Source organism: Neofelis nebulosa, chromosome 17 (assembly GCF_028018385.1).
Source record: "Neofelis nebulosa isolate mNeoNeb1 chromosome 17, mNeoNeb1.pri, whole genome shotgun sequence".
In the NCBI taxonomy this organism is placed as follows: Eukaryota; Metazoa; Chordata; class Mammalia; order Carnivora; family Felidae; genus Neofelis; species Neofelis nebulosa.
Window position 1 is genome coordinate 34,483,226 of NC_080798.1, and position 22,522 is coordinate 34,505,747.

At 42.8% G+C, this 22,522-nt stretch overlaps 1 protein-coding gene across 6 annotated transcripts in view; it reads right to left on the reverse strand.

The window, feature by feature from the left end:
* Positions 1-5,597: 5,597 nt before the first annotated feature.
* The window catches only part of PSME3IP1 (proteasome activator subunit 3 interacting protein 1), a 31,728-nt gene continuing 14,803 nt past the window's right edge, over positions 5,598-22,522 (reverse strand). For all 6 annotated transcript variants that reach the window (XM_058709217.1, XM_058709220.1, XM_058709223.1 and 3 more), the window contains exons 5-7: positions 21,041-21,173; positions 14,283-14,347; positions 5,598-5,961 (exon numbers count right to left, since the gene is read on the reverse strand). In XM_058709217.1, the coding sequence (XP_058565200.1) occupies positions 5,744-5,961; positions 14,283-14,347; positions 21,041-21,173 (416 nt within the window). In that variant the 3' untranslated portion in view covers positions 5,598-5,743. The remainder of the gene's footprint in view (positions 5,962-14,282; positions 14,348-21,040; positions 21,174-22,522) is intronic.

The window sequence follows — 22,522 nt, forward strand, 5'->3', positions numbered from 1 at the left end:
CTCCTGGTCTCCAGGCATCGGGGGATGGGCTGTGGTCTGCTCTGTGTGAAAGCCTCTGCCCTCAGGATGCTAAACAGGGCTGCTTGTGTCCCCGCTGACAGCAGCCACTGGTTTCTAGGGCATGCCACACCCTGGCGCAGGCCCAAGTTCATGAAGCTAGCCAGGCGTCCTCCTCTTTTTCTCTGGTCTACCTCCGGCCTTGGAGTTTCCATGAGCCCCTGCCATAGGCTTCTGTGTACCCAGTAACAACCAACATTTATACTAAGCGCTGTTTCTGGATCCATGTTAAGAGCTTTACAGGCATAATCTTGATGAATCTTCCAATCACCCCTGCCTAGGACCATTTCAGAGATGAGGAAATGAGCAGAGAAGCTAATCAAATCTATTAGAGGCAGAGCCAGAACTTCCATCTGGATCTGGCCAATTCCAAAGCCTCTACTGACTCCACTGCAACTTCCTTTGACTCTGTAAGGGAGTCTGGTCCGGTTGCTAATGAACCTGTCCTTCCTCTGCACTAAAAACCGGGAGGTCTATTATCTCGACCTCCTCTCCCAGGTCATTCTCCCTGGGCCCCGCTAGACCTGAGAGCACACACCAGGCAGGTTCCTACCTCTGGGTACCTGGTAGGCTCGGGAACCGAGGTCTGTCTGGTGAGGGCGAGTGAAGGAGATCTTCGTTCTAAGCTTCCAATACCCCTGCTGGTTCTGTGGCCACCAAAAGTCGAAATATCCTTTAGGGACACGTTCACTTCCGAAAGGGCTGCAGGATCGCATGGAGCTCTGCTCCCCAAAGAACCTTTGGGAAATCACAGCACAATGGCCCAGGGGCCAGCTGGCAACACGGATGGAATCCCAGGACTAGTGTATTGGCCTCCTTTGGGTCATGCCTAACTCCTGCTTATGCCAGCTGTAAGACTGCGTGCTAAATAGCACAAGTCTGCTGGTTTGCCCACCTGCTCAGAAGCTGACAGGAGTCTAGCTGGATGTCACATCCAGGGAAGTTTGTACCCACCCAGCCTGGAAGAATCTGTCAAGTCCTGCAGTCAAATGCTCTACCCCTGAGATATACCCCCTAATCTGTCAACTTATCATTGACCAGAGGTCTCTAAAGGGGGGCAGCCTTCTTCCTCCCAGCCCCACATCCCCTCCTTGGCCCTTACAGGACACGTATATTGCAAGGGCTGGGGGGCACTTCTCATGCAGACCCTTCCCTTCTACCTCCCCATGGGAAGAATTTACCAGATTGGTGAGAGAATCCCTGCCTTATGCTGGGGTCCATCTCAAAAGCTCAAACTCTTATGGACCATCTACCTCAGGTATGGTGGCCACAGCCTTCACTCACCTCCAGGCTTCACATGGGAGCAGACCCTGACATCTCTGCTTTCTTTCCCCTTCTCTGCCCAGGTTGAGTAAATCAGTCAAGCAAGCCCTCTACTCCCAGCTGGCTCAAGTTCACAGGGGAAAGGAATGCGCCCGAACTCCTGACCAGGCGCACAAAAACAAAAACAAAAACCAAAAAACAACAAGCCAAAAAAAGTAAGTCCTGAGGGTGTAACATAAAGCATGGTGGCTATAGTTGATAATACTGTATTATATCTGAAAGTTGCCAAGAGCCTAGAACTTAAAGGCTCTCATCACAAAAATAAAAAGACCATTTAGCAGAATACACAAGTACTGAATAAACTGCACACTCGAAACTAATGTCAATTATATCTCAAAAACAAATTGAGCTTCGGTGATGCTGGTACTTGATTCTTGGTACATGGATAGCAAGCTAAAAAGTGAACTTCAAAATCTAAAAGACCCCTCCACCCTTGAATCACTGCTGCTGAGGCCTGGGCACTAGCATTTGTTTAAAATTTTCACTGACACCACAGAGTTAAAGGCTCAAATTCTGGTTCTGTCACCTAACTGTGCAGTCACAGGCAAGTCATAGAACCACTACGAATTTCGATTTTCTCTATAAAATGTAGAGAAGGGCTGCTTCGTGGGACTTTTAGGATGAAAGATATTACAGTCCACAAAAATGGTCCACAAATGTCCCAAACAGTGCCTGGCACACACATAGCAGCCTCTTGGTATACAATGAATGAATGAAACAAATCCACACAAGGCATAATGACATGCCTGTTACTAAAACAGTAAGGGTGGAATCCAGCCAACAGCTCAGAGTAGTGGCTGTCTCTGGGTTTTGCTGTCCTTCTCCTCTGTGAAATGCTAATGCTGGGCCACATTCTGCCTGTCACTGCTGGGACACTCCCCTTCTTCCTAAACCATAGCTCCAGCAGGTAAGGGAGCAAAATGCCAGCTCTTGCCAGCGTCAGTAAGGCACAAATGTGCAACTGGCTTCTTGTGTTCACCCTGTGACTACAACGAAGTTGCCAAGATTCTAGCCTCCCACCAAGTAGAACTTACATTCCATACTGTTACGTGTAAGTAGGCTGGGCACGCCAGGAAATCAAGACAACGTTCAAGTCCAAATAATGGTGCACCGCCACTAAGCTCTCCTTTTTGTTTTTCTGGAAGGGGCTTAAGACAACAGCTGAGCCATATACCCACGAATAGGACACCCGAGCCAAGGAACCGGGTGTGCCTAAGCAATTAACATTTAGCTGAGAGGGAAGCATACAGCAGAAGCTGGTGGTTGGAGCTTTGACGACCAGATCTGACCCTTCATCATGTCAGTGTTTTAGCTGCAACCAAGTACTGCCAGTAGGATGGGGAAAACCTGCCATAAATCAGCACTAACGGAAACTCTGGACGCCCACCGCGAAACAGGGGAGGCCAGCAGTAACAGGGCTATTGAAGATGGCTACCATTTACTGAGCGCTGTGTGCCAGATCCCACACTAAGTACCTAATCCAGATTATCTTTCACCGTCACTAGAAAGCTGGTCTCATTATTCCTATTTTCCGAGGAGGAAACTAAGGCCCAGAGAGGTTATGGACCTTGTCCCAGTGACCCAGCTAGAAAATGTCTGGCTCCGAGCACAAAACCACTATGGTACATCCAGGGAAGAGGGAACTAGGCGTCGTTCCCAGGGAGAAGCAGAAGCAGTGGGGGAAGTCTTAGGCAAAAGCAGCTTGTCCTGGGTAGAAAGGAGGTAGCCAGAAGGGAAGAACCTAAGGTGGAAACTGGAAAGAACAAGGACGCAAAGAACGGGCACTGGTCATCCCTAGCTAGGGGCCCAACTTCCAATGTCCGGTCTAAGATACGTCTGAAGAAAGCTAGAGATCCCCACCCCCACCCCAGTCTAAATTTGAGGCGCCAGGTTTTTTCTCCCCTGGGGTCTTGAGATCAGGGAAGTCCTATGTAAACAGATCACCAGCCACCTCTCAGGTCCAGTCACATCAGCTCCCCAGCTTTTTTATAGATGGAAAAATGAATGCTTTGAATTTCATGCTTTCTCCCCAAATGACAGGGCCAGAAGTTAGCAGAACTGGTTGAGAGGGCACGGTGTGACACAGACTAGATCATCCAGAGAGAACTGGCAGTAGAGATCCTCAGAGACAGGCTTTCTCCCTTGAAGGATTCAAGAGTTGTAAGACTACTACCACTCAGGACAACGTAAGCACCCCCTGCCCCCCAATACACACACTTTGCCTTTATCCCCTGTCACCTAGTTATAAAACCCCAATTACCTATTAAGGCCCGAGTGCTGTACTTTGTAGATTAAAGCAGCCCATTTTTTCCATCCTTCTTTGGGTCTAAACCACACTGTCTACACTGGATGCTTTCCAAGGCTGCTTCCTCTACTGGGGAGACCAGATCCTGCTCTGCTAGTCATAGTTTCTATGGGCCGTGTGTCTCTGTTCCAGGACTCTATACCAACAGGTACAATGAACACAGTGAGGTGCCACCGGTTACTCTCAGTCTTTCCTGTGACATCAAGAGCAGAAATCTCCATCTGAAGAGCCTCAACTTTCTCAACACAGTCTAGCTGTGCTGGTAAATGCGCAGGGGGCTGGGAGTGCAAGATTCGGTACAGGAAAAGCAAGATCTTGTTCTCTGACATGTATCAGCTTTCAAGTTAACATACAGTTTTAATCCCTGTAACCTTTTGTCAACTTCCAACAACAACAGAGGCCACAAGTTATAGTAATGGCTTCCTAAAAGTCAAACCACACAAAGACGGTGATTTTGAATCCTTGGTCTGCCTCCTGAAATGAGGTGAGGTTGCTCTGGGTACGTACTGTAATAATGACAGCGCGATCGCAGGAACAATGAAGCAGAGAAGCAGAAGGTGCCTACACAGTTTTACCTAAATGTCTTGTTTGTTAGGATGGATGAAGCTGATGCGCCTGTACCGACGGGAACAATTAGCACTGAGTGGTTCTGAAAAGGAGGAAGAATTCACAAGGCATCACTTATGGGTGAAGGGAAGTCACCATCTGCTAACAGGCCCGGAGTGTCACTGCAATGGAAGGGGAAAAGGAGTGGGTTGGAGGAGATCCAGGGGCCTCTCTGCCCACATGAAGACTGAGTAGCTTCTCTGCCTGCCAGCATCACAGTGTCAACACATTCTCTGTGTGTCTCTCTCCGTCTCACACCCAGAGAAGTAGAAACAATTGACGTAGGAACCCAGGGGAAGAGAGAACCGTACAGATTCATTCTCCTGAAGTGGGGAGCCGTTTTTTTGTTTTTTTTTTTTTTTTAAAGCCCATGCCTCCCTCGGTCCATAAGGCCTTCATACCTCATCTGACTCCATCCTGGAGGGAAAGTGCCTGCTTCCCTTTAGGAGACCGAGGTGGGACAGTACCTCTAAGTCTTCGCTGCTCACGGCCTTAAAGCTGCCCTGTGTGCAAAGGGGAAAGAGCAGAGGGGAGGAAAGGACAGGGCAGCACCTTTAGGCCGGTAAGAGCTTCCGTGGTTAGAAGCCACAACTATAAACGTAGCAAATGGAGAGGGGCCTCGACAGTACCCAGCAGGGGCAGAAGATGCAGGTGTGTCCCACTGGTGTGCACTCAGGATCCTACAAGCTGCCAGAAATAAGTCACTGCATCTACACACCTAAACAGCACTTCTGCTTCCTGGCCACGATGAGATAAGGCCTGTTTGTTTCTCCAAGCTTTAGAGTCTTAAACGCCACTGGATGGAGGGAGGAAGGGGAAGGAGAAGGAAAAGGAAGGAAGAATAAGGAGAAATTTCACAATGAGTGATGAGTGTTAAGTGACACTCCCTGCAGACGCAGTTTAGAATCTTTACTTAGTCACACAACATCGAGAATTGGTTAGTTCCAAGGGAGGTCGCCATTCCGTCACCCGGCTCATTTCTCCCACCCACCCCCCCGTCCCCCATGTGTTCCACAATGCAGTACAACCAAACGGGATGGTCATCTAGAGCCGAGTGTTTAAATAATACCTGTCCAATAACTGCCCTTGCTTCTTTGTGCTGTTGGGAAAGGAAAAAAAGAAAGCAACATGATCCAAACACTCTGCACACCAGTGGGTGCCTATCTTCCCAGGGCATTTTCAGTGGACTTTCTGCTGAGCCCTCCTCCCCTCCCCCCAGCACATCAGCAAGGAAAGACGCAGCAGGACAGGTCTGGACATCTGCACTGGAGTGAAAAGAGAAACCAAACACAAGTCGGGCCACAAGTGGACTCTGGCACATTTTTAGATGAGGTTAAAAATGTCACGGTGCGCACAGGAAGCAGGCAAAGGAGTTCTGAGGGAGGTAATGCCCGTAGGCAGAACAAACCGTCCGGTCTACTCTTGGGCAGGAGCTTGGGAGGGACACGGGAGCTAGGGGGCCTCGAGGAAGGTGTTGGTTCGGAAGATGGAGGAGACGATCTTGCCAGTGGCGTTGATGGTGCCTTCACTGTCTGAGCTGGACTCGGAGTCGCTGCTGCCGGAATAGGCACCCAAGCCTGGGAGGATGCCAATACAGACCGCGGCGGAGGGGCAGTGGATGGAAGGAGTGCTCAGGGACGTGCTTCCAAGAGACATGCAGGACGGGGCTTCTGCAAAACAGGAGGAAGCACTGTGACTTCACCATTTTGCCCAAAATTCACAGGGTACTTTCCACGTGCGGGGCACAGCGCCTCGGGCTCTACCCTGAAGCCCCATACCGCCCTGTGCAGTCATCACTACTGTCCCCTGCTTCGGACAGCTGTGTTCCTCTTTTACAACTGAGAAAACTGAAGCCACACTCAGAGAACATTTTAAAGCCATGCAGAATGTGACCACGTAGCTAAGGCTCTTTTTGCTCTGGGAAACCCAGAGTCACTGCAGCACCCCAGTGATGGAAAGCCTCAATCCAGGGGAATATGGCACTTAGAAGTAAAAAGAGAAGTTAAGGACTCTACTCCACCACTCCTGTTGCCTCTAAATGTTTCCGGACTCAATGAATCACTACAACAACCTGCTGTGTAGGTATCCCCATCTTACTGATGAAGGAGGTCAAATGACCAGGCCAAGGTTAAAGGCCACTTAGAGTAGAAAATGTTAAACTAAATCTGAATCAAAAAATAATGTACTAGAATGATACCAGAGCTCACTGTAGACTAAGTGCTGGACTTTAAACCTCAGTGTCTCAGGCTGACAAGCATATACCTTCCTGGCTTTTGCCTTTACAAGCCCCTAACTGACACTTTATGTAAATGTGAAAAGGATACACGGTTCCAAGTATATGAAGTCAGGAGGAAATCAAAACTACCACTGAGAAGCAAGAAGAGACCTCCAGGGGCCAGTACACAGGGTTGAGAAGCTCAGTGGATTTGCTGGTCATACAGGAAGTTCTAATAGGGGAAAAAGAAGCTGCTGAAGAAAGGCAGTGTTGAAACACAGAGATGTAAGAACGTGACCTGAGAGCCGACACTGATCGTAAAGACGGTGATTACAAGACTACATGAAAGCAGAGGCAGATTTTGCAACAAATATCACAAAAGTCAATTTCTTTGTGAGATCATGTTCTTCTGACACCAACCAACCAACCAACCAACAACCGAATAGAAAACTGGACACAAGGTACAAATAGTTCACAGAAAAAGCAAAACAGACATTTAAACTTGGGAGAGGAAACAATCTATAAGGAGCGAAGGTATAGGGAACAGGCATCTTTATATGCTGCTGAGAGGATGTGGGGCAGTTTGGCAACGTCCTTCAATCTTAAATGATGTTCATATGAGAACATGCCCTGCGGCACTGTTGACAGTAGCAACTGAAAGGTTCATTAATAAGGGACCAGTGTAATGGACTATTATTCAGCCATGAAGAAGAGTAAAGCCTCTACGTGCTGGTACCAAACCACTATGCTATGTGAAAGAGGCAAGGGTATGTGTAAGCTATAATCTGTAGGGAGGGGAACATGCCCATGGACATGCATGACGATGTCTAAAACAATACATATAGGGGCGCCTGGGTGGCGCAGTCGGTTAGGTGTCCGACTTCAGCCAGGTCACGATCTCGCGGTCCGTGAGTTCGAGCCCCGCGTCAGGCTCTGGGCTGATGGCTCGGAGCCTGGAGCCTGTTTCCGATTCTGTGTCTCCCTCTCTCTCTGCCCCTCCCCCGTTCACGCTCTGTCTCTCTCTGTCCCAAAAATAAATTAAAAAACGTTGAAAAAAAAAATTTTAAAACAATACATATAAAACTGGTAACAGTGGTGGTCCTGGGGAGATCAGCAGAGCGGTTGGGGAACAGGGAGACTTAACTTTTTATTCCAAACTTTTTAAATTTTAGAATGAATAAATAAACTTTATTTATTCTTTTGCCCCTTTTGTTTTTTTGTTTTTTGTTTTTTTTTTTTTAATTTTTTTTCAACGTTTTTTATTTATTTTTGGGACAGAGAGACAGAGCATGAACGGGGGAGGGGCAGAGAGAGAGGGAGACACAGAATCGGAAACAGGCTCCAGGCTCCGAGCCATCAGCCCCAGAGCCTGACGCGGGGCTCGAACTCACGGACCGCGAGATCGTGACCTGGCTGAAGTCGGACGCTTAACCGACTGTGCCACCCAGGCGCCCCTCTTTTGCCCCTTTTGAATCTTCTATGCATATACTGCCAATGCAGACAATTTTTTAGAAAAGCAAATGCAAAAGTTCAAAGAGCATCATAGTCTACTTAAATTGGGGAGGAACAGCCCCATGTATCTCTGTAACCTCATGGGCACCCCACTCTTACAGCCAGGAAGGCTGCAGAAGAATGGACAGTCTAACAACAAAACGGGTTGCTTGTCTGTATGTTCTCATTGTAAGCCACTTGAGGACAAGGGCTCCTTCTTCACCACTCCGTCCCTATGGCATGGGGTCTAGAACAGAGCAGGCCAGCATTTGCCATGTGTTAAAGATATTTTACACATCTCATTGCAAATAGCTAAATTGGGGGGGGAGGGGTGAAAATTTGGGACCCAACATCAAATTGTACATTATTCATTACTTGAACATTCCCTGTATTATTATTTTCACATATACAGTGATACTTTCAGTATTCTGTTAGAAATATTTGGTTAAGGGATGCCTGGGTGGCTCAGTTGGGCTCAGGTCATGATCTCACGGTTCATGAGTTCGAGCTCCATCAGGCTCTCTGCTGTCAGTGCAGAGCCTGTTTTGGATCCTGTGTCTCCCTCTCTCTCTGCCCTTCCCCTGCCCACACACTCTCTCTCTCAAAATAAATATATATTTAAAAAAATGAAATATTTGCTTTAAAAAAACCTGATTCATAAATCAGTTACTCAGAAAAGTAATTTATGTGAAGCTGTTCAATGAGATGTCATTTTATTAAGAATTTCAAGGGTGAATTGAATTTTAGGGTCTATCTTAGATAGAAAAGGAGGATCAAGTTCAGAGTACCTGTGCAAGACTAGAGCTGGCCTAACGGAAGGACGGAAGCCAGCCACGAAATGAAACCAAGAAATCTGGACCACAATGGCATCAGCAGAGTTTAAGCCAAAAGACCAAATCTCCTGATTATCTAGGTTTCAAGAAAGAAAAGAGACTGCAACTCTGACAAATTTCATTCCAAAAATAGTTCAACTGTCCAAAGAGAACAAAATGGTGCCCTCTGATCTCACCCATTTGGTGAAGTTTCCTGCCAGCTTCTGCATTTGCAGGACCACGTTGTTATACCAAATTAACACCGAAAATTACTAATACGGAATGTTCTTGGGATTCAAACAGATGCGTGAGTTGAGAGTCGATGGGGCCAACTTGTGCGTTCACTGGCTCTGCTCAGAGCCTAAGTCCAGAGCCCCCAATGGGGGAAACCTGAATCTCCATTAGGGTCACAGAGTTCTTTTCTGGGGGGAACAAAGGCACAAAGCTTTCTACTGCGAAGGACAAGACTTTCAAGCAAGCTTTTAGGGGATATTCTTCCAATGGGGCCTTACTACCAAAAGAGGGTATCTCTTGCCCAGCTGTAAGAATGCTGCTGTGAGAGTGGAAGGGAAGACAAAGAGATTAAAAGGTGGCTCTGAAACATGGTGTCTGCCTTAGATGGTTTTTTTTTAAACAAGTATTATTATTTTATTTTACTTTGAGAGAGACAGAGTGCAAGCAGGGGAGGAACAGAGAGAGAGGGAAAATCGCAAGCACTGCACTGATAGTGCGGAGCCCAATGCAGGGCTCAAACTCACAAACTGTGAGATCATAACCGGAGTCAAAATCAATAGTCAGATGCTCAACCAACTGAGCCGTTCAGGTGCCCCCTAAGATGGTTTCAAAAGGCCACACAAGTGGGGCACCTGGTGGCTCAGTCAGTTAAGCGTCCCACTTCAGCTCAGGTCATGATCTCATGGTTCATACATTCGAGCCCCGCGTCAGGCTCTGTGCCGACAGCTTGGAGCCTGGAGCCTGCTTCAGATTCTGTGTCTCCCTCTCTCTCTGCCCCTCCCTCACTCACACACTCTGTCTTAAAAATAAATAAACGTTAAAAAAAAACAAAAGCAAAACCTGCCACACAAGTTTTCCTTTCCACTGACTAATGCAAATAATTCCTACAAGGGAATAAGCACCAGACACAGACAGGGCTAGCTGAAGTACACTTAAGATTTCTATGAAGTTTTATGTACTTGTGTGTATGTGCATGTGTATACGCCCACAGTATACACTTAATCCTATTTACACATCCAGATTAGCAAGTTTTCTATATATTAAAAAGATATCTGTGAAATGGAAGTCCTATTTTGCTGACGGGAATGTAAACTGGGATAACTTCTTTGCATGGCAATTTTACAATGTTTATCAGAATTACAAATGTATATCTTCTCTGTCCCAATAATTCTATTTAACCTAACATATCATGGGTGTGAAAAATAACGCATGTACAAAGTTTTTAATAAAACATCATGACAGAGAAAGCATGGAAGCATTCTAAATGTCCATCATAAAAAATAGAAAAGACATACTATGTTGCAACCATATAACAGGATACTACATAGTCTTAAAAAGGAATGAAGCTCTTTATGTACAGTCATGCAATGATTCCCAAGATACTACAGGTGAATTAAGCAATGAACAGAGTATGTTAATTAAAATAATGACGATGAGGGGCGCCTGGGTGGCTTGGTCGGTTAAGCGTCCAACTTCAGCTCAGGTCACGATCTCACGGTCCCTGAGTTCCAGCCCCGCGTCGGGCTCTGTGCTGATGGCTCAGAGCCTGGAGCCTGTTTCAGGTTCTGTGTCTCCCTCTCTCTCTGCCCCTCCCCTGCTCATGCTCTGTCTCTCTCTGTCTCAAAAATAAATAAACGTTAAAAAAATTAGAAAAAAAAAAAAATAAAATAAAATAATGACGATGACAGGAAGTACAAAACAACATATGAGGTATTCTTGCCAAAACACTTGAATTGATCAAGCTCTAGATCTAGTTACCATTTTCACAGGAAACAGGAATAAAGGAACACCATGGAGATATAATCAACAAGATCTAGAGCATGGGAAACTCCACAGGACAAAGAGACCCAGTTTCTTCACAAAAACAAAGAAAGCAAAAAATAAACATAAAAAGGAAGAAGAACCTATAGGCCAAATGAGACTTAAAAGGCACACTAGTCTATTGTTAAGATGCTATCTGATGGCAGTATTCCTAGACTGATCTACAGATTCAGGTGATCCCTATTAAAATTCCAACTGCCTTTGTTATTGAAATTGACAAGCTGATCCCAAAATTCATATGGAAATGCAAGGGACCTCAAATAGCCAAATGATCTTGAAAGAGAACAAAGTTGGAGGACTCACACTTCCTAATTTCAGAACTTGCTACAAAGCTATAGTGATCAAGACTGTGTGGTAACGGCATAAGGATAGACATACAGATCAATGGAAGAGAAGAGAGACCCCAGAAATAAACCCATACCTGTTGGTCAACTGATTTTCAAGGAAAGTGCCATGACAGTTCAGTCTGGAAAAAATAAGTCTCTTCAACAAAGGGTGCTGGGCCTACTGGATACACACAATGAAAATGAATCCCTACTTCAAACCATATACAAAAATTAACTCAAAATGGATCAAAGACCAAAATGGAAGAGCTAAAGCCATAAAACTTAGAAGAAAACACAGGTGTAAGTGTTCATGGCTGTGGATTAGGCAATGGTTTCTTAGATACGACACCTAAAGCACAAGCAACCAAAGAAAAAATAGATAAGTCAGATGTCATCAAAACTAAAAATGTTTGTGCTCCAAAGGACTCTATCAAGAAAATGAAAATATAACTCACAGTAAGGGAGACAATATCTGTAAATCATATATCTGACAAGTGTCTAGTAACCAGAATATATAAAAAACTCTTTAAACTCGACAGTAAAAAGACAACCTAATTTAAAAATAGGCTCAGGATTTGAGTAAATATTTCTCCAAAGAAGATATGCAAATGACCAATAAGTACATGATACCAACACCACTAGTCATTAGAGAAATGAAGTATCACTTCCCATCCACAAAGATAAAATAAAAAAGACAATAACAAGTGTTGACGAGGATATAAAGAAACTGGAGCCTTCAGATACTGCTGGTAGAATGTAAAAATGGTGTAGTTGTTTTGGAAAACAATTTGGCAGTTCCTCAAAAAGTTAACCATATAAACACAGAGTTACCATATGACCTAGAAATTCCATTCCCAGGTATACACCCAAGAGAAGTGAAAATAGCTGGTCACACAAAAACTTGTACACAAATGTTCTTAGCAGCATCATTCAGAGTAGCCCAAACGTGTGAACAATCCAAATGCCCATCAACTGATGACTGGACAGAATGCAGCATGCCATACAACAGAATATTATTCAGCGTAAAAAGTCCCGATACGTGCTACCACATGGATGACCTTTGTAAACACGTGAAAAGACACTGGACACAGAAGGCCGCAGATGGAATGATTTCATTTATAGGAAATGTCCAGGAAAGGCAAATCCACAGAGAGAAAAGTAGATGGGTGGTTGCCAGTGGCTAGAGAGAGGGAAGAACAGGGATAACTGTTAATGGGCATGGGGACTCTTTGTGGGGTGATGAAACATTTTGGAATTAAACAGTGGTGACGAATACACATTTCTGTGAACATATTAAAACAAAATCACTGAATTGTGCTTCTTTCAAAGAATGAATTTTATGGCACTGAGTTGTATCTCAATATTTTTTTAAAAGCCATATAGGCCAGATACAATGAATGACTGATCCTTGTTTGGATCCTGATTTTTAACGTTTATTTATTTTTGAGACAGAGAGAGAGACAGAGCATGAACGGGGGAGGGGCAGAGAGAGAGGGAGACACAGAATCGGAAGCAGGCTCCAGGCTCTGGGCCATCAGCCCAGAGCCCGACGCGGGGCTCGAACTCACGGACCACGAGATCGTGACCTGAGCCGAAGTCGGACGCTCAACCGACTGAGCCACCCAGGCGCCCCCGGATCCTGATTTTTAAAAAACCAATTGTCAATGGAGCCCCTGGGTGACTCGGTTGAGCATCTGACTTCGGCTCAGGTCATGATCTCGCAGTTCGTGAGTTCAAGCCCCTGCTCTCTCTCTGGCTCAAAAATAAACATTAAAAAAAATAATTGAAAAACCAATTGTCAAGAAAAAAATTGTGAGAAAATTGGGGAAAATGAATACTAATATGCTATCTGATATTATTTAGAGATCACTGGAGGGTGGGTGATGGGCATTGAGGAGGGCACCTGTTGGGATGAGCACTGGGTGTTGTATGGAAACCAATTTGACAATAAATTTCATATTAAAAAAAAAAAAAGATCACTGTGATGTCAAAAACAAAACAAAACAAAGAACCCTTATTTTTTAGCGATATGTACAGAAGAATTATGGATAAAACAATATAATGTCTGACATTTGCCTCAAAACACTATAGGTAAGGACGTATAAATAAGATTGGATATGTGTTAAAAAACTGATGAAGCTACATGATGGGGTTCCTTATTATCTCAATGTTTGAATATGGTTTAAGTTATCTCAATAAACATTTTTTTAATTTTAAAAGCATATATTTGTAATTGCTTGTACAGACACAGAATAGCTCCAGATATACACATAAGAAATGTATAATACTGTTTCTCTCTGGGAAGCAGAATTGGATGGAAGAGGATATATACGTAGAAAGAAGACTCTTCACTCAATGTCCTTCTTAAAAGTAATTCTAGAGCAAAAAGTTATCAGCAACAGCGCACCATTACTGGTGCTCAGCAGATATACATTTTTAAATATCCATTATATTTTGAGGGAGAAATCAATGTAAGCCCTGTTTTATAGATGACCCACTGAGTTTAGCGCAGAATCTCAGTCCCCCAGGGAGTCAGGGGTAGAACTAAAAACGCTCTTGTATTTCTTATCCCCGATCCGGCCCTCAGGAACACTCACCTTCACTTACAACTCTGTGCCACTTAAACAGTGCCAGATTTGATTGCATAAAAGTAACTACCAAAGAAAGTATGCTTCTGGAGACTGTATTAAGCTTCCAGGCTCAATCTGATCCAACCATCAGCAAGAGCCAGGCATTCTACCTCTCACTGGTAGCCAGCCAGGTGAAATCAAGAAACTTGACATTTGGGGGACACAGAGAAAAACCCTTTGTGAGCAGAAGTGATAGGACCAGGGCTTTGGCTTTGTAAGCACTTCTGGGAAAGCACAATTGTCATTTATCAGTTCCACTGGTTTCTAACATATTGCTTGGCAGGGCAGTTGACATATACTCTTGGGTATAAATCCTGCCTGGTAGAAAACAGTTTGGTAAACTAAATTTAGATCGGCTTGCTCAGAGACCCATGCATTCCTTCACAGCTGTGCTGAGGTCCAGCCCTGTACTATGGTTCATGTGTATTACAAGTAAACAGTGAAATGAAAGCTGCACCCTACCTTGACTCTTGTCATCTGGGTCAGTGTCCGACTTCAGTCTTTTCACGCTGTTCCCGCTCTCTGAGCTGTAACAAAAAACATGGTAATTTGAGCTATATCCAATTGTGGGGATTAAAACTTTGGGATGCAGGAATTCCAATAACCATTATATGGGCCTTAGGTAGCCTCAAAGAACTGGGATGATCTGAAATGAAAAGTCTTCACTTCAGGTTCTTAATCTCCTTCCAGTTACATTACTGTTATAAGGACAGCATAAACCCCTGGCCAATTCAAGGGGTGAAGCAGTAGATCTTCAGGCATCACCTAAACTTCAGATTCTTTGTTGTCCTTATCATTCATCTTGGTTAGAATCACAGATGGATTTTGAGAATATCCGGACAATTTCATACATGATGAAAATTTATTTAAGTTCTTAAAGATTAAAGGAAATCTCTTTAGTGACATGTTAATGATTCTGAAAGTCACCCAAAAGACCTTCACTGAAAGACTGTCTAGAGAACGTACTTCCCTTGCTGCGTAGCTTAGTGCAATACCCCAAGCTCCACCATTACTGCTAATATTTAGGGCAGTCAAAAAAAAAAAAAAAAAAAAGAATGCACTTCAACAAGGAAAGAAATGATCCCAGAAAGAAGGCTTTAATCACAGAAGGAAGGGATAGTGAACAAAGGAACTGGCAAACACAATCTAATTTGTGGTGTTCAACACGACCATACTCAAGTCCTGGACAGCAGTAGCATGTAAGGAAGAGGTGATTAGAGTGCAAAGTTCTAAGGTCAATGTATAATTTTGTAGGAAAGGAAGACAGCTATTTAACTTTAGGTTGTGCTAAGTACTCCTAGTAAGTTGCAAGGTTAGCCACCAAAAGAACAGAAACACCGCATGAATCCAAACCAGTAGAAAGAAAACGAATAAACAAAAGTTTTTAAAATCATAATTTTTTTAAAAATACAAGGAAAAATATCTTTTAAGTAAAAAGACAAGCAACATTAAGACAGCAGAAACTGTCAAAAATCCCAACAAATCCAAGCCTACCTGTAAAAACAGATGAACATACTCCATTTAAAATCAGATATTTATGAGACAATCCAAAAGATTTAACAAAAGTAAACAAAAACAAACAAGACCCAGAAAGATTGAAAGCAAAAGAGTAGCAAGAGTCACTAAGGCCAAACCCAAAGAAGGCTGAGCTGCCTGGCACAGTATTAGGAAAACAGACTTTAAGACCAAAAACATTACAAGAGGTAAAGTTTATAATGAAACAAAGTTTAATTCATTATGAACAAATAACAATTCTGCACCTGTATGCTTCTAATTAAAGAGTTTAAAATAGATATTCAACAGAACTCTGAAGAAAAATCAAGAAATCATCATTATAGTGGGAGATTTCAAAATACTTAAGTACTGACAGAGCAAGCAGACAAATATGTAAAGAGACAGAAGATATAAACAATACAATTAACCTGCTTATTTGGTGGTACCTACATAGAACCCAGAAATTTACAAAAAATAAATAAACAAACAGATTCTCCTCAAGCTCACTCAGAACATTTGTAAAAATTAACCTTAGGAGTAGGTCACAAAGCAAGTCTAAAGGAATTTCAAAAGAATTAGCACATATAAACCACGATGCAATTAAGACAGATATCAACAACAAAAGATAAATATTGTATGTCATAGATTCTAAGATACCACTGATAAGGTGTTAAAATGTGGGGGTAGGGGGAGAGCTTCATCTTAGTCCTGTGAAATATAGTTGAGTTACCTGAATATGTTTGGAAACTTTAAAAAATGTTTCTAATTCAGAAGTCAAAGAAGAAGTCATAATGGATATTTAAAAATAGTTGGAAATACAAAATCGTATACAGTGAAAGCTGAGGAAGAATTACACTTTCAGGTGCCTATAACTAAAAAGAAAAGCTGAAAATTAATTAGCTAGGTATCTGACACTCATTTATAACAGAAATTATAAAAGAATAAACTTGAAGTAAAGAATACCCCAGAGAAAGAAGGTAGGAGAAATTAAGAAACCACCCAAAATAAGAATAAAAATACAAGCCATCAATATATGGGATGAAAAAGGACACAATTACAGATACCACAGCAATCAGAAAAACAAAAAAACACTGGGGCACTTGCGTGACTCAGTCCGTTGAGCATCTGACTCTTGATTTTGGCTCAGGTCATGATCTCACAGTTGTGAGATCGAGTCCCCCATTGGGCTCTGTGTCGAGCGTGGCACCGGCTTGGCCTTCTGCTTCTCCCTCTCCCCCTCTCCCCTACTTGTGTGCGGTCTCAAAAATAAATAAATAAATAAATAACCCCGAATTGGGCCCTGTGTTGACAGAGTGTGGAGCCTGCTTAGGATTCTCTCTCTGTCCCTCCCCTGCTCATGTGCTCTCCTTCTCAAAATAAACAAACATTTTAAAACATCAATGAAAAAAATAAATGAATAGGGGCACCTCAGTGGCTCAACTGGTTAAGCATCAGACTTTGGCTTAGGACGTGATCTCATGGTTGGAGAGTTTGAGCCCCTTATCGGGCTCTCTGCTCTCAGCATAGGAGACCGCTTTGGATCCTCTGTCCCCGCCCCTCCCCACCCCCCCCCCCCCACTTGTGAGCTCACACGCACATGCTCTCTCCCTCTCAAAAACATTTAAAAAATAAAAATAAATAAATAAAAATTTAAAGTTACTAAGAGTTATTAAAGAGTTATTGTTAAGGTTAATAAGAGCTGAGTGACCAGATATAAATACTCCAAAATTGGCTGCACTTTTACAAACCAGCAACAAAAAAATTATAAAATGCCTAAGAATAATCTAATAAAATATATGCACAACCGTTACCTTTTGAAAGATAACTTTAAGACTTTATTGAAGAACATTAGAGGAAACAAATAAATGTATATATACCATGTGTAGAAAGACTCATATCCATAAAGATCTGTTTCCTCCAATAAATTTATCAAACCATTTAATAGATTCCAATAAACTTGAAGAACTTAATAGAAAATTTAAATCTAGGTGTGCCTAGATCTAGGTGTGGCTCAGTCGGTTAAACAGCTGACTCTTCGGCTCAGGTGATGACCTCATGGGTTCAAGAGTTTGAGCCCTGCATCAAGCACCATTATACGACAGTGAAAATGAATGAATTACTCTGAGCTGACAGCACGGAGCCTGGCTTGAGATTCTGTCTCCCTTTCACTCTGCCCCTCCCCCGCTTGCTCACACACTCTCTCTTTCTCTCAAAATAAATAAAAATAAACTTAGATTTAAAAAATAAAATTTAAATCTAACTAAAATTTATATGCAAGAACAAAGTGGCCAACAATAGACAAAATACCCCTGAGAAAAGTATAAGGGGACTTGCCTTACCAGATATCAAAATTATTTATAAAGCTACAATAAGTACACAGAGTGGTACTGGTCCTATAGATCCAAGGAACAGAAAAAAGAAAAAGAAAAGAAAAAAAAGAGAGAGAGAGAGAAAACTCCCAAACAAAGCCATATATGTTTGGAAACTTGTTATAAGACAGAGAGTAACACTGAAGATCACTGGGGAAAGAGAGTAGTGTTTAGTAAACGTTGCTAGAAAATTAGCTACTCACTTGAAGAATAAAATTGAAAAGGGATCCCTAGCTCATACCTTCAAAAAAAAAAAAAAAAAACAAAACTGATTGCAGGGGCACCTGGGTGGCTCAGTCAGTTAAGCATCCGACTCTTGGTTTCGGTTCAGGTCCTGACCTCATGTTTGGGGAGTTTGAACTCCTTGCTGGGCTCTGTGCTGTTGGTGTGGAACCTGCTTGGGATACATTTTCTCTCTCTCTCTGCCCCTCCTTTGCTTGCTTTCTCTCTCTCTCTGTGTAAACTAAATAAACTTAAAAAAAAAACTATCTTCAAAAGGTATAAACTTCCAGTTAAAAGTCATGGTGTTGTAATGTGTAGCAGGGTGACTATAGTTAATAACACTGTACTGTGTACATTTACAAGTTGCTAAGAGTAGGTCTTAGAAGTTTTCATCACAAGTAAAATAAAATGTGTAAATATGTATGGTGATGGATGTTAATTAGTCTTATTGTGATAATTTCACAATATATACATATATCAAATCATAATGCTGCATACCTGAAATTAATATAATATTATGTGTCTGACTGCCTTAGAATTTAAAAACCTTAAAATTAATTAATGAAAGTAAAAAGAAAAGCTGTAAACTGGGGGTTGGGGGGGGTAGGGAAATGTCAGGACTATATTTAAAAACAAACAAAACACACCTACAAATCATTAAGATAAATACAAATAACCCAGTAGAAAAATGGCAAAATATTTGAACGGACCTACCACAGAAGAGGACACCTGAATGGCAAATCAACATATGAAATACGTCAACTATATGTGAACTGGAAATGCAAATTAAGACAGCAAGGAAACACTATTTCACAAAATCACTACATCACTGATCTGTGCTGTCCGGTAGGGCGGCAGTTAGCCACTTGTGGCTATTTAACACTTGAAATGTGACTAGTGTGACTAAGGAACTGGATTGAAAATTTTAGGTTTTTTTTTTTTTTTTAATGTTTATTTTTGAGAGAGACAGAACATGAGCAGGGAAGGGGCAGAGAGAGGGGGAGACACAGAATCCGAAGCAGGCTCCAGGCTCTGAGCTGCCAGCACAGAGCCCGATGCGTGGCTCGAACCCGTGAACTGTGAGATCATGACCTGAACTGAAGTCAGACCCTCAATCAACTGAGCCACCCAGGCACCCTGAAGATTTTAGTTTCAATTAATTCAGATTTTGATAGTCACAGGTGGCCAAGTGGCTACCACACTGACCGGCACAGCTCTGGAGAAACATATGCACATACATAATAGAGCACGTCCTGGACCTATCAGCACCATTTATTATAGTTCAAGCATGCATCCACAAGAGAATGGACACATTTTAGTATCTCATAAAGCACTATTATATGACAGTGAAAATGAATGAATTACAGCTATATATACATGAACACACACAAAACTGTTTTAATCACAGAAACAATTGGAGTGAAAAACCAAATTTACAGAAGATCACATACAGAATGAAATTGTTTTTATAAAGTTCAAATACAAGCAAGCTATTACACTGTTTATGAATACGTATATAGGTAGCTAAAACAAAAACAAACACGAACAACCCCCTACCCCCCACACGCAGAAACTACTAAAAGTAAACAAAGGCAAAAATATGATAAACCAGACTTGGGAACGTGGTGTGAGAGCAGCAAGGCAGAAAAGCAATGGAGAGGGAGCACAGAGGTGGACTCAATTTTGTTGATTATGTTCTAGGCACGAACCAGGCACCAGACTTTCACAAGCATCCGAATCACCTGCGGAACTTTGAAAATCAGACTCCCAGACCTCACTTCAAACTTAATGAACCAGAATTAATGAAAGGCCTAGAAGCCACATTAACAAACTCCCAGGTGATTCTAATAAACCCAGGGCTGGGTAGATTAGGAACTCCTGCCCCAGGAGACTAATTTATCACCTTGCCACAAAAAAACAATAATAACCGATGATCTAATAAAAGGTGATCTAAGGACTAAGGAAAAGAGATGGTTGTAACATCCATTCTGCTAGCAGCAAGACGCTGCTGAGAGGTATCTAACTGCCCACCTAGAGAGCCCTTTCTTGGTGAAGTCCAGTAAAACTGACCCAGGGCCAAATCCTGAAAGACACTGGGCAAGGCACGAAAGCTTACGTGAAAACTTGAAAGGGATAATTAATGGCTCAGGTAATTGGCCCTTTTCAGGTTACTGCTACTCCTCCCCTCCACCGCTGAACCATGACGACATTTTTAGACGTAAGCCATGTCCTAGGAACATCTGCAGCAGATAGATGGTGCACCAAACCACAAGAGTGCATCAATGCGCTCCCTTAAAAACATGTGGCTGGTTGCCTTACTGATTTCCCTAACAGACTGCATTTGAACTTAACATTATTCCGCCCATGGTATTGTTGGTCAAACTGAAATGACCGGATTTAATCACTGGTGCCATTTCAAGATTTAGAAAGGGAGGAGCAAACGTAAGACAGAACTTATCAAAACCTCCAGGCAGTGCTGCCACCCCACATCAGAACCCCAGCCAGGTCTATCATGCAGTCACAGCTTCCAGGGTCTCAAAGGCCACGGTACCTTTGCAGCAGCTACTCCCGCTGCCCGAAATTTCTCCTCTCCCTCGTCCGCCAAAGCCCTACTTGTTCTATATAATCAACATCTCCCTCTAATGCTTTCCCTACCTTCCCCAACCTGAACTCACATGCCCTCTCCAGTTGAGTTATGTGTTTCCTCCCCTCTGCTCTCATTACACCCTACCCAAATCTTTTCACAGAACTCGCTCCCTCATTTGCCTAGAAATAGAGGCCCAAATATTGAACTCCATACCTCTGTTACTCTGTAACCTTGGACAAATGTTCTCAACCCATCAAACTTGTACTTCATAGACTTGTGTAAAGAGATCATTCCTGGAAAGCACTTAACACAATGCCTGGCACATGACAGGTGCCCAATGAAGAGTAGCTAGTGTTCTGTTGAATGAACAGTCCGAGAGACAAGGGTCAAAGGCTACAGAAGACACCAAATCTGGAGGGGGAGAGAGAGGTAAGGCTACTAAAGAAACATCACCAAGACTTCCGCTGAAGTATTTGCTCAGGCTACCATTACCAGTGGCATTTCAGAGTACACAGAGGGACATTTCAGTTGTGTGAGTGCTGGCTGACCTCTTATGTTTCACAGCTCCTGCCAACAGCTTCGCCTGGGAGAACTTGTTCTTGGTTTCTATGGATTTCACAGCCACTTTCTTCTCCACCTCCTTCTTGTTTTCTGGAGAAAGTCCAACTTTGTTGAGATTACTGTGTTGTAGGTTAAGGGTCAAACTAAGCAAAAAAAAAGAGTAATGGCAGGACAGTGGTAAATCAAGAGAAGCCAGACTCGCATAATCCACTAGGACTTCAGCTCTGCCATGTAATGTTTGGCCTACTTATATTCAAAATAATGTCCTCTCCTCTTTATTCTGCCAGGAATATCCAGCTGATTTAAAGAGAGATTGAAGGTGACCACAGAGGGAGAAGACCCAATTTAATATACAGAAGCAAACTTTTTCCCTCTCTCAGTGAAAATCTGAGTTACAGTCTGAAAACCTCCCTAAAGATATGGCAAACATCATGCTTGCTGGCAAAAACAAAAATCTTAATATAAATGCAACAGGAAAAAAAAGTGGCTTCCCCCCAAATTTTTAAATACTTGCTTTCTTCCCCCAAGGGTAAAATCAAATCTTGCAGAATGTCCTATCACCAATGGCATTCAATCTTGGACATCACAGAGACTAACTCCTACTCTGCTGGTGCAAGACAACATCAGAATCACCTTAAGCCTCGCTAAAATACAAGAGTCCCTCCCCTGTCCCAAACCTACTGAATAAGGACCTCCAGAGGCCCAGGAAACTGTCTTAAATACTCTCTTCAAGGTGATTTTACCCAGTGCACATGCAACACAAGAACCAAAATGTCTTTAAAAGCACAACCAGTTCACTTGTAACATCACTTCTTGCAGGCTTGACCTCAATCTCTGGCTGTCAAGCTTTGGCACTTTCTTTTGTTCTCTCCGCCAGCCCCTCCCCGTCCTTCCCTTTCACACTCTCACAAACCATTAGCAACAGGTTTGCGTTGGACTTGGTGCAATTCTTTAAGAGGCAGCGATGCCTTAACGGAACAATAGTGACACCTAGTGACCAAAACATCTAAGAAGCAGGTAATATCAGCCCAAAGCAGAGGGGGTATATGTATATGGCCTTTGAATCCTGGAGAAAACTGGGTATCAGAAATAAGGAAATTCTAATTCTGATCACTCTTCAGGCACTCACTCTTTCTTACAAGCACCAGTTACCTTAAATATTTGCAGTGTTCAATGGAGATTACACAGGACACTCTTACTATCCTGAGTTTCATCAATTTAAGGGTTTCAAAGTCAACATGGAAACTGATTGTAGGTTAATATTATGTGTTTGGCCTTTTAGAATAAAAAAGAATCAGATTTCATCTTTCTAGTACCAAATGCCAAAAACCACCAGCATGATGATTTTTACCTGCAACTCCTTCATTAAGGGATAAATTCTTTTGAGAGACAGAGAGAGAAAGAGAGAGAGACAGACAGTGTGTGAGTGGGACAAGCAAAGAGGGAGACACAGAAATTGAAGCAGGCTC